The 16,236-nt window shown below is 41.9% G+C and overlaps 1 protein-coding gene across 9 annotated transcripts in view; it reads left to right on the top strand.

Annotated features, from left to right (window-relative positions):
- Positions 1–16,236, top strand: part of EPHA5 (EPH receptor A5) — a 204,402-nt gene that overhangs the window by 11,697 nt on the left and 176,469 nt on the right. For all 9 annotated transcript variants that reach the window (XM_052774023.1, XM_052773983.1, XM_052774016.1 and 6 more), the window contains exon 2: positions 4,795–4,859. In XM_052774023.1, the coding sequence (XP_052629983.1) occupies positions 4,795–4,859 (65 nt within the window). The remainder of the gene's footprint in view (positions 1–4,794; positions 4,860–16,236) is intronic.

The following is a 16,236-nucleotide window of genomic DNA, read 5'->3' as shown; positions in this document are numbered from 1 at the left end:
CTTACTTCCAGCCACAATCCCTGTGTAGCCATGGTGAAGCTGCTGAATGCTGGCTGTATGAACGTGATGGGGACATTTGAGTAAAAACCCGTATCCAGTCTCCCTGTCAGAGATTCCTGAGTGAAAAAAACACTGTTAATTCACCAGCTAGAGGTCAGAGCAAAGGTTTAGATCACTTCTGGTTTTATTCTAACTTGATTGCTCACCCGTAGTAACCAGCCTGTCTGAGAGCAAAAGTCTATGCAAATTCCCTGAGCTATTATTCTGTATTAAAAAAAAAAAAAAAGAAAAAAAAAAAAGGCTGTGGTATGACTTTAGACTTAATCATCATTTATCCTACCCTGAAGGCATGGAAGTTAATGATGATATAGATCTGTGCGGTTTTGTGTTCCCCTTGACTGAGCATTAGAAATAATTAGGACTTGTGGGATGGATGCACTGATGGTGGAGATGAGCAGAAAACATTTTTGAATGTGTGTATGTGCCTCTTCCAAGTTTGCTGGCAAAGATACAGGTGCTAAGTGTGTGCTTATGGGCTCTGAGGTTTCTTACTTGTTCGCTGAGACATAGCTAGCTGGTGTTGAGGAGAAAGGAAGCGGGAATAAATGAGTTCTGTTATTTTGGAGGCTTTCAAGATTATGGGCCAAGCAGAATTGCTAGTGATTTCTGGAGAGATTTCTTCAGCGGGGTAAGCTTTCCTGCATCCCAAGTGCTGCTGAGTACAGCTCTGGGTTATGCCTGTGAAGCATCTACAGCGTTGGGGCTAGTCCAGGGGTCCCAAGCTATACAGGAGGCTGGTGCTAGACCTCTTGAAGTATGGAAGCCTTAAGCCCATAGTTGGAGGTTTTCCTGAGTTACCTTCTTCAGTGACCTGAGTGTTTGGGTTAGTTGGTTATTAGACAGGCATGGCCAAATGCATACTGATGGTCATCACAGGTTGGATGGGGAGGAACTGGTTCTGCTGCTCTAGAGAAGACCTCTGGTCTCTTTCTCTGCCTTGCTGTGGATTGAACCAAAGACAGTTTCAGGGTTGTTTTTATTCAGATGCAAAAAAGCTTCACCTCTTCCCAAGTAGCCACACAGTGAGTTATGGAAGCATCTGTTTGGGATGGTGGCAGCCCTTCTATAAAGTCTCTGCTAAAATGGTTTCCTCTGTGTTACAGGTACCTACTTTACCTGCTGTTTGCTCACTGTTTCTTCCCCAACCTGGCCAATCTGCAGTTTTTTGATGAAAACCATTTTAGCAAAAATAATGTTCCTGCCAGGCTGGAAGGTGATGGGAAGAGAGGTGGTGCTGAGCCTGTATGGACTTGTGTAGTGGGACTGTGTGCTGGTGGCCTCTCTGGCAGTACGGGATGGGAAGGCTGCCTGAGAGAGTGTCCCAAAAGTGCTGGTAGCGCTGTCACCCTGCATGGGGAGCTCTTGCAGCTGGGCCATGGGAGGAGCCACCCCCTTGGAGAGGGGATTCTGGGGCTCTGGCCTGGTTCAAGGCTGAATTGGGGTTGGGACCTGGCAATGATGCAAGTAAGGGACAGATGTAGTAGAAAGGGTAGGGTGCTGATGGGGAGGATGCAGATACCTTGATTCTAGATGGAGCAGTGGTAATTGGTGTTTATACCAGAATCTTGGGGATTCTCAAAGCAAAACATTTTGGTCCTTGCAGTCAATTTAGAATAACTACTGGCTAAATATAGTCCTCAGAGCAGATCGATGTAATGCAGAATTTTAGAAGACAGACTGAAAGCAGTCCTGAGTAGAAGCTCACGGGGCAGCCAGAGGCTCTGCTGTGCCTTAGCAGCCCCTCAGAGCTGTCTGAGCTCTGCTGGGAGCCCCCCCAGTCTCCAGAGCAGCCCAGGCACAGCAGGAGCTTAAAGTCACTTGTCGCTTTTTGTGTTCCTGGCATGTGAATTTTGGGTTACTGTGTGGTGCCTGTCAAAAAGTGTATCCTGTCCTCTGCTATATATTTTGCTCTATACAGAATTCTACTGAAATAAGGGAGGAATTGAGTCTTTTCTAATTGAAGATTTAGTATTCAGCTCCACTGGCTGACTCACCGGTAGGAAAATTCCCACTGACTTGAGTTAGAGTTGAATGGATTGTATTATCTTTTCATATGCAGAAAATTATTTTGAAATTGAAGTTAATAACAGCAATTTAAAAATTGTCATTGATAGAAAGATAATACAATATTTAGTTGTATCATGTTCTTTTTATGATCTGATGTTTGAAGAAAAGCACTTTTTCTGCTTTTTTCCTTAATTAGCATGTCATGAAGAAGTTTGTGGCATCAAATACACCATCTAATTACATTCATTAGTAGCATCTCCAGGACAAGTTTTAATTAAGTTGTACAATGTAAATCAATACTTGTTTTGCATCCATTGCAACTTACGACAGGAATATACTGTTCTGCACAGTTTAATTACAGTGATTGTAATAAAAGGAATTTGAGTAAACCTGCCATTTTGGCAACTGCAATCCTGTCTCTTGCTTTTTAAAATAGTATACAGTTATACTATGGGACATGTTATTTATATGTGTCCTATTTTGAAGAATATTTTAAGATTAATCTTTTTATCCCATTAAAAAGAAAATGCAGTGTGGTTCAGGAGCACTTGGGTACTAGTGCTTGACTTCAGCTGGAGCAGGAGAAATTAATGAGCTTTTTACCTGAAGACTTCAGGAGGAGAAAGACTGGCCATCACTGTGTAGATGATAGCAATACTTTATTTTGCTTAGACTATGGGTAGAAAGCCACCTAATTGTATGTTTACTTACTGTGAATATAGTTCAGCCTGGTCTCCGAGTATTGCTTCCACCAAATGTCCTGTAGTTCGGAAGCATTGCCAGCTCCCAACTGTTTTCTGTTTTGGCAGGAGAAAGCAATCCAGGCATGAAAACCCTGAGCTACCAAATGTTTTTGCTCAACATCATGGAAAATATACTTGACCAGGCAGAACGTCTATGCCTTATGACAGTGTCCTGCATTAATATTTGCATAAATTGTGAAAATACCTGGACAGACAAATCTCTTTTTAAGATAAGTGTTTGGTGCCAGAGCTGAGAACTGATTTTTTTTTTCCTACCTCGGCATTGTATTTTTGTGTTTTGGGCTGCTTTTGTGTACAAGGGACTACAGTAGTAGTCAGCCTTCAGTACAGTACAATGATTAAGACCAAACTGACTCAGAGAACTTTGTTTTTTCAAACTAAATATGTTGTTTAATCTTCATTTGTTTTTTAAATACTCCTTAATATTTTAAAGGAGCATGCCTTTTAGTTTAGTGTACTTCTGGGTTTTCTTACTATGCCTCTGTAAATAGTGTAATCCTGATATCTCAGGTACTCAGTTGGCAGCATTATTAATTTTGTCTGCGGTGCCTTGCAGTGGGGCATCCTGGGCTGGTGTAAGGAAGGGTCTGTATGCCCCATAGGTGTTTGCACTGGTATATTTGGCTGTGCAGAGACAGCAAATCAGCCTGATACATAGGGGTGAGGGTTATGATACTCACATCCTTTATGCTTGTGCATGCAACCTGTTTGTTCCTCTTCCCTAGCAATCTTTAAGTACCTACATGGTTGCATTTCTAAAGGAGGGACTGCAAAGCCTCCTCCCCCTGTTTCAAGCTTGTTCTTGGGCTAGATCATCATGGGCTGGAAAGTCTTGAAAGTCCAATTGTGAAAACTTCCAGTGGGGTTTTAAAGAGCACATAGGGTGGAGATCAGGAATTGAAGACCCAGTGAAATCGCTTCCTTTTCAGGAAGGACATGAGTACAAAAAGTGAGGCATTATGCAGACAAATATACTGTGAGGAGTGAGTGTTGTAATCCAAAGTGAAGGAACTGTGCTATTAAAGTGGAAGAAAGTTCCTCCTAGGTTGAGATTTTGGATGACAGCTGTTGATTCAGAGACAACCTTTTAACTTGGAGATTTAAAGCCCTGGATACTGGAGGTAAAAGCTCAGCATCAGAAGCTGCTATTTTTCTTAGCTGTTACGTGTGTGTAGATTTAATTACTTCACACTTTTTACTCAGTATTTCAGGTAATATGAGGGGAAAAAATGTTATAAGCTTGGGAATGTTTTTTTGCTGTTTAATGGAGATTGTTGATTGCTTATGGAACTTAACAAAGCTACTCCGAATTTATGGGGGGGGGGAGGGAGAGAAGATCCCTTGGATCTCTTACAATGAAGTTGTCAAAGACTTGGGGAAAAACATGGGAGAGGGAGAAAAGAATAGATTCCTGATAACAGTAATACTGTAATACATGCACATAAAATACTTTAAAAATTGAATTCATAATAATCAGGAAACTCTGCATGTTGTTTCTTGTTTTATTTTTGTCTTCAGTGCCTGATTATGCTAAAAACATATGCCACCTTAGAAGAGATGTGTGTATAAACATGTATAGATGTTTGTGAGTGTATGTGTATACCTATATACTGTATGTCTTGCACACTGTGTTTATGTGTATATGTACTATGTATTTATTCCCCCCAAAAGACCAGATTCTAAGAATGTGAAGGATCTGGATCTTACAGAAGCTTAGTGTATTTGCAGCTTGGTTTCAGTGGCAGATCTCGAAGGAATAAAGTAATGCATGCGTAGAATTATTTTCAGTGTATGACCTCATTGTTAGCGGAGTTATTGCATTGTTGTTCTGCTTTACAAAAATCCAACTTTCTTGGTTATTTATAAATAGCCTGCTTACCATAGCCACCCAAACCTTGAAATATTTACTGAAGTTTGAAATCCATCCATCTTTCTTAACAGTTTTTTTTCCTCTTATTTTCAGTGAATTTACTGGACTCACGCACAGTAATGGGGGATCTAGGATGGATAGCCTACCCAAAAAATGGGGTAAGTCTCTGTTGTTGTTTGCTTTCTCTCTCTCAAATTATACTAATAGTTTCCATTCGGAAAGTAGACTACTGGGTTTAAAAACTCCCTGGAGTGATTTGTTGGCAATGGAAGGGAAAAAAAAATAAATAAAACAACAAGCTGTGACTGGAAAAATGTCGCTGTGTGGCTAGGGGATTGATTTATTTATGCAGTAGAGCCAGCCACAAGTATAAAAAACAAACAAACAAAAAAAAAACCAAAAACCAAAACACCAAAACAAAAATACCATGAGTCAGCCTCCTCACTCCTCCCCTCACCAAGAAAATCCATGATGTTATTTAACTTTTTTTAAAATTATAGATTTCTGCTCTTTTCTTCTTGTGCCTTTGCAGTAAACATACAACACAATTTTCTGAAAGTTTTCTTCTGAAACACAGGGTCTGGGACACTGCTGTGAGCTTTAAATGAACAGGGTTATTCAGAAATACTGCTCAGGCACATGATAAAATTCTGGGAGCTGATAACACTGGAACAGGAGCTGAGTTTTAAGTACCTTGAAGAGCCTCTGTCCCTTACCATTACCTATACTGAGAACTGAAAGAACCTAGCCTCCTAGTTTGATACCTGAAATAAGTGCTGAAGTTTAAAGCCATTAATACCCTCCAGTGTGTCTGCTTGGCCTGACTGCATCGTGCGAGCAGTCATTCCTGTGACTTTAGGTCTTTGGTTTGGCTGGGGCATCCTCGATGCTGTACTGTAACAGAGCTTTGGTACAGTCTCGAAAGGCTGACTTCTGCACAGTGCTGAGTATTCCTGTCAATTCCCGGGAGCCATGAGCACCGTGTGAGTTGAGAAAGCATCCCAAGACAAATGCTGTGCGACTGAGCTCTCCAACAGGCAACAGGGCAGCTCTCAAGAATGTGTTATTCCAGAGTTTTAGTCACCAGCTGAAATGGGCTGCAGAATTGTCTTGGATGCCAGTTGGATTGTCATAAAAATTGTGGCAATGTTTATATAAGACACAGCCAACCCTGCATATGTATATGTTACACAGTGAATTAAAATCTGGCTTTCTGTATATTCTGCGTGGATGAAAGGTTATAGAAATGGCAGCCTCACTCAGACAAGCTGCATGTTTGCAGGCACTGGTTATGGCAGGGATGTAAAAGCTACATAGGGAGCTGAGTTTATCCTCAACTCAGTTCAAGATCTAATCTTGTTGTGGTCAGAGTCTATAGCATATTTTTTTATCTACTGATTTAAAGCCAAGAACTAAACTTTTTCCCCTTGCATGTGTGGGCATCAGAATAACCAGTGCCAGATGTGCTGGCAGAGCAATGTGTTGGTGCTGTGGCACACCATAAAGATCCCAATGTCCGCTTCTTAATGGAAGATTTTTCCTTTTTGGACACCCTTGGTATTTTTCCTATGGTATAAAGCACCATTGCTGTATATCCCAATGTCCTTACAGGAATATCAGTAGAAAAATAGCTAGGCCTGAGGAGTTCAGAAGACTTCTCAGTCTGTGTAGATGAGTAAATGAAAAGCTAAATATCCTATGCATAAGCCTCAGTTGTGTCTTTTCATTATTTAGAGACACCTTTCTATATTTACAAGCTCAGTTTCCAAACAGCACCTGGAATTGCATTCATGAATGCCAAATTAATGGTTACTGACTCAATAGGGAGAATTTTTTTCCTTAAATTAACTTCCACAAATAAAGTGAATCAGACAGTTGGTTTTTGAATTTCCAGAAATCTCCTCTTAATCTTCTTTGTTTTCATGGGACATCATAAAAATTCAGGAGGTTAGTCCAATTGTCTCTTTTTTGGCCTAATATATTTGCAGTATTTTACAAGTACTGAAAAAAGTCTTTCCAGATTTACTTCTCTAACTGCCTTACCTGCTCTGCAATCAGCTATGCTGCAGTCATACTCTGTTTGTTTAATTTTTTTTTTTTAAAAAAAATCTACCTCGTATAAATTTTTTAAGTAACTCTCACTTCAGGATTTGAATTTGGAAAAGGAGAGAGCTTTAATTGAGATCAGAGACAGGCAAGCATTTTTTGAGGTATTTTCATACAAACTTGTTATCTCAGGATGTCCTCTTAGGGAAGATTTTGGAAGGTCCATGTATCTGTCTGCACAGTGCCCCATCAAGGAAAGGAGCAGAAATGGGATAATGTGTCACACTTCGCAACACTACAGTGTGTAGATACAGACCATGTGCTGAAGTAAGCTTTTTGATGCATGGTATTTTATTATTGCTATTAAAAGTATCTTGTAGAGTCTAGTCACTTTTCAAGTACATGGTAGCAATTTCAATGGTGATACAGTTCCAACTGAAGATACCTTAGTTTTTGAAGCAGCCTTCAGCTCTTTTAGTGTTGCTGCTTCTCCACTTGATTGTTGTTAGGAATCTTAAAGAAATGTACTATTTTTCCTAGAACCACATCTGCTACAAATAGGAGATTGCACCAGGAGCACAGCTGCTGTTAAAGAAAGCAAGTGTTTAGTCTTTGTAGTTGTATGGGAGTGCTTGGGAGAAGTTATCTGTGTATCACAAAGGCTCAAGCTGGTAGGTTTTGAAAACAGATTTCTACATTTATTGAAAAAAAACCCACCACCACCACCAAAAAACCAAAACCAAAACCCAACACAAAACCCCCACCAAAACAATGGGGCTAAGAGGTCCAGTCAAATGAGCTTGCTTTTGGCAGATTATTTGTAGGTATCATCGTCTAAATTTTTGTTATAGCTGTGTGCCATGGTAATTTTTGTGTATTAAAGCTTTAAAACATTCCATGCTCCAGGGAGGTCTAGCTGCCCTCATTTAGCCCGTTGCTCACCTCATTTTTGCTGAACACAATAGGAAAATGTGATCTAACTTGGGAAATGAAAGCAGCGGTGTATGGGAAGGAGACTGACCCTCCAGTCTGGAGACAGATTAATCTTAGAGGTAGACCTGTTTCATGGCTGTAATTCCAAATAAAGCACCGCAGCTGCTTTAGTCCCCATGAGATCAGACCTTGGTCTACTGCTAAACAGTGTGCACCAGCTCATCTTGTGAGTAATGGGTTTTAGGGGAAGGGAGAGGAGTGCTTTAGCCAAGGGTTGCCTCTGCAGAGCTTTGTCTAGCTAGGTGCTTATTTGGTACAGGTTTTGGTAGTGTCCAGTTTCCTTGCAGCCTGGCCAGCCTTCATTTCCCCCATGCACATAAAAGGTAAGAAAAATCCCTCCTCTTCCTTCGTATGGAGTATTGAGGGATCAGGGGAAATGAAATGATGTGAGTGAAGTAGGCTGTGGCCAAGCAGGGGTTGAAACAATGTCTCCTGGTGTGAAGAACTGGCTGTTTGCAGAAGAAGGTGCTTTCTTCTTTCTGCTGCTTTGCTCTGAAGGATTAATGAATCGTGGTAGTGTGGCTTCGCAGCTGCCCCACGAGGCCTTCCCTGGCTGTGTGGGTTCAGCAGCTTGCAGCAGTAGGCTCTTAAACCTGCAGTTATATCTGTTAGAGCGTGAGGAAAGTCCTTGTGAGGTCTGCGTGGCCATGGAGCTCAGAAAATGGACTCTCTCCCTGCCAATGGAGTGTTGTCAGCATGGAAGTGCTGCCCCTTTTGCAGCTCAAGTTGGGAATTGATCCTGTTATTACCTGCCAAAGGGACAATTTGGACTTGGCTTTGCAGCTCATGTAAGTTTACTTTAACCTGAAGGAGGTCATTGGAATTATCAGAGGCTGTATCAGAAAAGTCTGGTCCCTCTTGTGTGATAGGAAGCCCTCCAAGCACATCAACAAAACCAGTCAGGTTTTCTTATTGAAGCCTATACTTGTACAGCAGGTCTGCAAAGCCTTTTACCTCCGGACTGTTTCCTGGGGTGCTTCTTAGGATTACCCAAACTGGGCACATCAGAGGTTTACGTGTGCATTATATATGGATGGGACACCAACTAGCTCTGACCTACAGAAACTGACTGCACTTGCCTGTGCTAAACATACTTTTTTGTCGTGTGGAAGCTCACAGAAGTAGGAACAATGGTAAGTGCTGTGAGAGAAATAGCCGGGTCAGGTCAGGCAGTGTTTGTAGGCTGTATTGCCTCCTCTCCTCCCTTATTTTGGCAAGAGACTCTGCCTGATGCGTTTCGACTCCCTGCAAAGCCATAGTAGGGGGAGAAGCTACAAAAAGTCCCCTGTAAACCTGTGCTGTTCAGTCTTATTTGGTCTGGCCAAATAAAAACACAGCCACTTCTAACACTATCCAGATAATTGCAAAAGTTGCTGATTAAAATAAATGCTTTATTTTAGCTGGCTTGATTTATTCAGCGATTATGTCTGATTTTTGTTTCGGTGGCTATAATAGCACTGATTTACTTGTTTCAGACCCTCCTGCCTTTCAGGGTTTATTTTAAAACTTATTTCTTTACAGCTTAGAAGTACTCTTTTTCTGTCCAAATCAGAGCATCGTACACCTGCTTTGCTTTTGTGTAACAATCCTCTTCCATCCCCTCCACCTCCTGTTCATTTCCCTGACCTTCTTCTAGCACAGAACAGGAAAGCCTCTGTGGTCCTTGGGGTATTGGCTCTGTGCTGTGGCTTGTTGCGCAGCTCCATGTGCTGGAAATTTTTTTTAGGCTCAGACAGGAAAATAAACATGTACTAAGGAACCTGGTCCTGTGGAGATGTTCATAATTCTTTATTCATTGCAGAAAAGGAGAGAGCTAGATGACTTCTTGCATGTGAGCAGCAAGAGGGAAGGCAGTTACCCCTGCTTTTGGTGGTTAGTAAGGCCAAATACTGAAAGTCGGGGGGGTAAATTCAGCCAGATTGATTCTGCAAGTTGCTTCTCATTTATGTAGGACATTGGTGGTTTGGTTTTTTTTTTTGAATTTTTTTCGTTTGTGAGCAGCATTTCTGGCTCATTCTTTTGAGGACAGGTACCGTAAGGTGCCTCTTTGAAGTTAAAAATAACAGCAGTTTAGATTACTCAGCGTGCTTCATTCATGTTGCTCTCTGTTGATCTTAGTTCAGATAGAGATTTTTATACAGGAATCCTAGATTGGAAGCAGTGTTTGTCCTCAGGGATAGAAATAAAATAAAGGGGAAGGGATAGGGGGTAGTGAAAGGAGGAGGAGGATTCTTGGCACCATTGAGCTGTGTCATGTAACTATGATTATAATTGGCATTTTTGGGGCAGTACTTCTGGCAGCCTGTGTTGAGGTGTTTTTTCCTTTTTTTTTTCTTCCTGCAAATGCTGCTGCTCAGCTGTGACCAGTGTAGAAGAGGAATCAGGGGGATATGCTGTTATGATTTAACCCCAGTTGGCAACCAAGCACCACACAGCTGCTTGCTCGCTCCCCCTCAGTGGGGTGGGGGAGAGAATCAGAAGGGTAAAACTAAGAAAACTCATGGGCTGAGATAAAGACAGTTTAATAAGTAAAGCAAAAGCTGCGCACGCAAGCAAAGCAAAACAAGGAATTCACTCACCACTTCCCATGGGCAGGCAGATGTTCAGCCATCTCCAGGAAAGCAGGGCTCCATCACGCATAACAGTTACGTGAAAACACCATCACTCCAAATGTCCCCCCTTCCTTCTTCCCCCAGCTTTATCTGCTGAGCATGACATCATATGGTGTGGAATATCCCTTTGGTCAGTTGGGGTCAGCTGTCCCAGCTGTGTCCCCTCCCAACTTCTTGTGCCCCCCCAGCCTCCTCGCTGGTGGGGTGGGGTGAGAGGCAGAAAAGGCCTTGGCTCTGTGTGAGCACTGCTCAGCAATAACGAAAACATCCCTGTATTATCAACACTGTTTTCAGCACAAATCCAAAACATAGCCCCATACCAGCTACTATGAAGAAAATTAACTCTATCCCAGCCAAACCCAGCACATTCTCCACCCCTTATTCCATACCATTTACATCATGCTCAGGTCCCACACTCTCCAATACATCCTCATTACCCTTCACTCCCCTTTCCATCCTTTGATATAATACACAGGTATCATTCCCTTAGTCTATGGACCACCCCTGTAAAATGTCCATAAAATGCCCAGAGATGTCCACCGAGTTCATTTAGTCCATGAGTTTGGGCTCCATCTCTTACGGTGGTCACTCAGGACAGGAGAGGTTGTGTGTTACAGGCAGTTATTGGGCACCAAAGCCAGCTCAGGTCAGGTCACTGCTGCACTTGCACTGCTTCTTGTAAGGCTTGTTGTCCATTGGCTCAGGTGGTTCCTGCTATAGTAATTCCTATAACATGCAACTCAAATCCTGCATTACAAAAGTTCAAAGGTATTTCCATTATAATCTCCACGCCTGGTTGCTTTGGGCCAGACCATAGTGTTTAACATTGCAATGAACTCCTCCCCTTGCCCCTGCTCTGGCTTGGACTTACCCATAGACTGCAGTCCCTTAGGGGAGTACCTGTTCCAAGTGGACCCTTATCCATGAGCCACAGTCTCTTCAGGGGTATACCATGCTGCAGCATGGACCTATCCACAGCCACATGTGCTTCGAGGTCTACCTTCTCCAGGGTGGACTTATCCTTGGGCCACAATCCCTTCAGAGGTATACCTGCTGTGACACAGACATAAGCACGGCCGCAGATGCTTCGAGATGTACCTGCTCTGGTGTGGACTTATTCACAGCCACAGACGCTTTGGGGTGGCCTGCTCCTGCATGGACTCATCCGCAGGTCACAGTCCCTTCGATTCGAGTTCACACTGGAGTTCCAGCCTGTCCAGTGCAACAGCACAGAAGCGGCAGCAGTGCCCTGGCCATCTGCCAGCCCAGGAGCATCGCCATTGCTGTTATCAAAATGTTCCCAGGCACAGAAGAGTAAAATGATAAGCAGTACAGCAAGCAGTGAAAGCAAAAAGCAGCCACCAAGAAGCACTAGACTCTAATATACAGCAAGGCAAGCAAGCCCCATGCTTGCAAGCATAGAGGCCTGTCAATTAAAAGCTAAACAGCACTAACAGCTATAGACTTGATCTAGCACATTCCAATCAAATCTGTTCTTATTTTGAACCCTTCGAGCCCCACGTTGGGTGCCAAAAAGGAGTGCCATGGTTTAGGCCCAGCCGGCAACCAAGCACCACATAGCTGCTTGTTCACTCCCCCTCAGTGGGATGGGGGAGAGAATCGGAAGGGTAGAAGTGAGAAAACTTGTGGGTTGAGATAAAGACCATTTAACAGGTAAAGAAAACAAGGAATTCATTCACCACTTCCCATTGCCAGGCAGGTGTTCAGCTATCTCCAGGAAAGCAGGGCTCCATCAAGTGTAACATAGCAGCATACAAGCTACTATGAAGAAAATTAACTCCATCTCAGCCAAAACCAGCACATATGCTAACATGGCAATAATGCAATTCATACTGCAGCAGGGAGCATAATGGAAATAAGTAACGCCTGAGTAGGTAAAAAAAAATGTATTAATGACACCCTAAAAACCTGTAATTTGGCTGCTTTGTTTACATGTACATGCTTTTGTGCATGCACAGGTTAGTAAGAAACATACTGCACATCGAAGTATTTGAAGTTAACTGAGCAATCCAAACTAAAGCAGTACTTAAAATTTTCTGTTATGTACAGAATTAAGGAATTTACATGAGTAATTTGTGGGCTGATGTTGAGGTCAATAGAGTTGAAATATATGGGGTGTTTGTTTTCCAGTAGGATTCCTTAAGGTAAAGTACAGTATCTGTGTATATGTAAACTTCTGTTCTCTGTGACCTTCCCCCTGATTCTTCTTGTGCTTACATGGTCATTTTTTGCTTGTATCCCATGGAGCCATGATGATGTGTTTTCTTTTGGTTATGCTGCCTGTTTTAGTGTGCCAGACTGACTCATGCATGCTTGTATTGTATAGCATAAGTATAACAAAAGAGCTTGAGCTTTGGGTCTGAAAAGACACCAGAAGTTAATAATGCAGTTGTGCAGGACCCTTGTGGTAATTGAACTAAACTGTGTTTTAAAGCAGTGCTGAGTTCATGTTTCAAACTCTGAAAGCCCTGGAGTGAGATTGAAGATGTTGGAGTTAATGGGAGTAGGGGCACTGCCATGAGAGCTGAATTTGGCCAGCTGACTACTGTTCAAATTGGTGGATTTCCCTGGTGAGTTGGTGGCCTTGCTAGTGCTTGTAGAGCTGCATTTGTTTCATAGAGCTTAACCTAAAGAGATCAGCTTTGCAATGGAGAGATGCATCTTGTGTGGAAAGGCTGATGGAGTTGGGTGTAGCATAGAGTATTGGACTGACCTACAACCACTTTGAGGGATGCAGAGAAGAAAGGAGTAACCTCTTGTGCAGGTTTGCAATGGGTATGACAAGGAAAACAGGATTTGTTTTAGCTAAGCTGATTCAGGCTAAATTTGCTGGAAAGTAAGTACTTTCTACTGGTGCACCTTTGGGGCAGATGTGGGGTTTCTTTCACAGGAGGTCTCTGACAGCAGGTCAGACCATAATCTCTGTTACTCTGGACAAGCAGAGTTCATCTCTTCTGGAGGAACAAACCAGGTGATCTCTTTTGGCCTTTTCCAGTCCTACATCTGAAGCCCTCCTGTCTAAAAGCTTGTCCTGACTCTGTCTAGGGTGAGATCTGTTTTTGTTTCTCTGAGCTTTCATTTTTTTATCTTGCCCTGCTTAAAAACCACATTACCATTACTCATTCAACACCCTGTGTTTAAGATCCACTTCTCTGATACTTGCAACATATTAGCTACGGTATGTAGCTGCTTTTATACCAGAGTACCTCATGCTAGGCAGCAGTTCTCATTGAATAGCCTTACCATTTTATTCATGTCCTTTCTCATATCTTCTTTCCTATCTGAAGTTAAATCTTCTCACTCCATTTGAGAATGCCCTTAAACTTCTTGTCCTGGACTCTCAGCTAGCTGCCCTTTGGTTTGTATGCTGTTGACATCAATCAAGCCTTTATTTGGGAGCAGCATCTGGCAAGGTGTAGGTCTTACTAAAGGACATCTAAAATGTCTAGAATACTCTAAGGTACTGTAAAATAAATTAATACTAGTAAGATTAAGAATAAAGCAATTCTTTATCTCTGCTAGAACCGTATTACTGGAATAATACATTACTATCCTGGTCTTGAAAATATACCACAGAAAAAATCAAGGCTCATCCCTCAGTGTATCGTTTTGTAAATACAGTTGTCAGCATTAGGTTCCTCCACACAAGCTCATTGGGCAAACAATAATCTTCTTTCATACTAAAAAGTCTTTTTTTTTCGCTACTGTCTAGGAATTACGTTTGGGGATAAAAGAGCTTTGAAGAGCTTTATCTTCTAAAACCATTGTTTTCTCTGTTATTTTTGTGCCAGTTTCAGAAATATTAGAATCCAACAGTTAGTGACCATACAATTAAAATGTATAAACGTAGTGCTGCCATGGAGAATCAGAAACTTTGCAGAATAAAATATTACCATTACAGAATGCATATGCAACAGCCTAGGGTTTATAAAACATGCATTAGGATTTTATAGCTTATGTTGATGGATTTTTTTGTGGTATATTACTACTTCATATGCTAAATATATGTACCAGTGTGTTACTTATCACTTAATTGCATAATCCTTTTATAAGACTTAAAATGCATTGGCTTTGCTCTTGCCCCATTTGAGAGCATATATTTTTATTCAGGTTAATGGCTTTTTTGGGTAACTAAATTCAAGAATGCAGTCCTGTTTGGTTTTCTTTTCATGTTACTCATTCAGGAAAGCCAACTCAAAAAACATGAAATAAAATGAATGCTAACTTCATAACATAAACACATGGTAGGTTTGTCTAGAAGGAGAAAATTTTAAATGCAAAATTCCTGAAAATAGCACTAAGATGGAAGCTGCTATTTTGCCTTTGTGACCAGTGGTTGCCTCGTGTATTGCACAGTGAATGAAGACAGTAAAAATTAGAGGCCTTTTCTGAAGACCCATCACCTAGCTTAAAACCAGTAAGGAGAGCTTTTTGATTGACTACTGTTTTACTGCAAAGCCCGGATACGTGGCTATTCAAGAAATAGTTCAGCAGCTGAACATCTCATCCATTTTTTCAAGTTATTAATGGGAATGGTCCAGGATTTTCAGAGACTGAAAATGGTGGCATCATGTTCTCTGTTTGCTTGTCCTGGTCACAAAACCAGGGTGTTTTTCAGTTGCTGAAGGCTTCATGCACATACGAAAGGGGAAGTGGGACTGGGTTTTTGGCTATTGAAAGAAAATGCCAGTATTTTAGTTGGAAGCTGTTTTTGCCTCAAAATATTTTGGGTTTATATTCTTAATTTATCTTAAGATGTCTTCATTTTGGGAGGAAAAAGCATGCTGAGCTATGTGATTTAGTGTGTTTGACTAAAGCAGGCAGTAATCATGAGGTCTGTTGCTTTTAATATTGGAAATACTGTAGCAAAACAGATTGGAGATTAAGTACTAGCAGTACAAATGGATGCATATACATCCTTTTGGGGGTTGTGTGTTAACTCTTCTCCAAAGAAAAGTGGTAGCTCCTCTCACCAACTTTTAGACTCTTCCCAACATGAATGATGAAGCACTGTTGAAGGGAGTGTGGGTGACACCTGCCTATCAGTCATCTCTGCGTTACCAGTGTGACATTGTATGCTGCCAAGCCCTCGTGATCGATTGTACCCCATGGGCTGAACAGTGAGTATAAAAGAATTGCAGAACATGATTTAGCTGCTGCTTTCCCTGCCTGGTCAGAGGGTTTGGGGGGAAAAAAAAACACCCAAAAACCTTAAAAAAAGGAAAAAAAAACCCCAAAACCAAAAAAACCCCTGCAGTCCTGTGAAGAGTTGTGAGCATTTAGGGGAGAGAGCAATTGTTTTTTTCCAAGTGTAATGGGAGATTACTGTTCCTTATTTCTATTTCAAAATGGTTTGCTGAGAACACGTCAGTGATGTAGTAGTGATTTAGTTAGGAGTGAATGACACTTGCATGTTAGTTTGATCCTTACCTATCACTGTATGATCTTAGTAAGGAATAATCCATGGACAAGTTGCCAGATAGCTGCAGGGGGGCTAGGATCAGGCCCTGGAAGCAAGCCCCCCCCCCCCCCCCAAGAAGAGTGGGGGCTGTGCATCAGCACGTTGACGGAGGAGGAGGACAAGGAGTTACCTGCTGAGCTGGGCACCTGTGGGGCAGCTCCCAGGAAAAGGGTGGTGATGGTGACAAGTAGAGATTGCTGATGGCTTTTTAAAAACTGTATGTGTCAGACCAGGCTGAAACACCCCCAGCACAGCCCTTGATTTGCCTCCTTTTGCTGCTTTCCAAGAAGGAAATTATTAGATACCTGGGTTTTGCCAAAATGCTCTGGTAAGTATTTAACTTATGTATTCTTGCGTATTTCTCTTTTGTGTTCATTACTCCAGCAAGTGCCACGCCAGTGC

The sequence above is a fragment of the Harpia harpyja genome, chromosome 2 (genome assembly GCF_026419915.1).
Source record: "Harpia harpyja isolate bHarHar1 chromosome 2, bHarHar1 primary haplotype, whole genome shotgun sequence".
In the NCBI taxonomy this organism is placed as follows: Eukaryota; Metazoa; Chordata; class Aves; order Accipitriformes; family Accipitridae; genus Harpia; species Harpia harpyja.
Note: the sequence above shows the minus strand (reverse complement) of the source record. Positions and strands in the feature narration are given on the sequence as shown.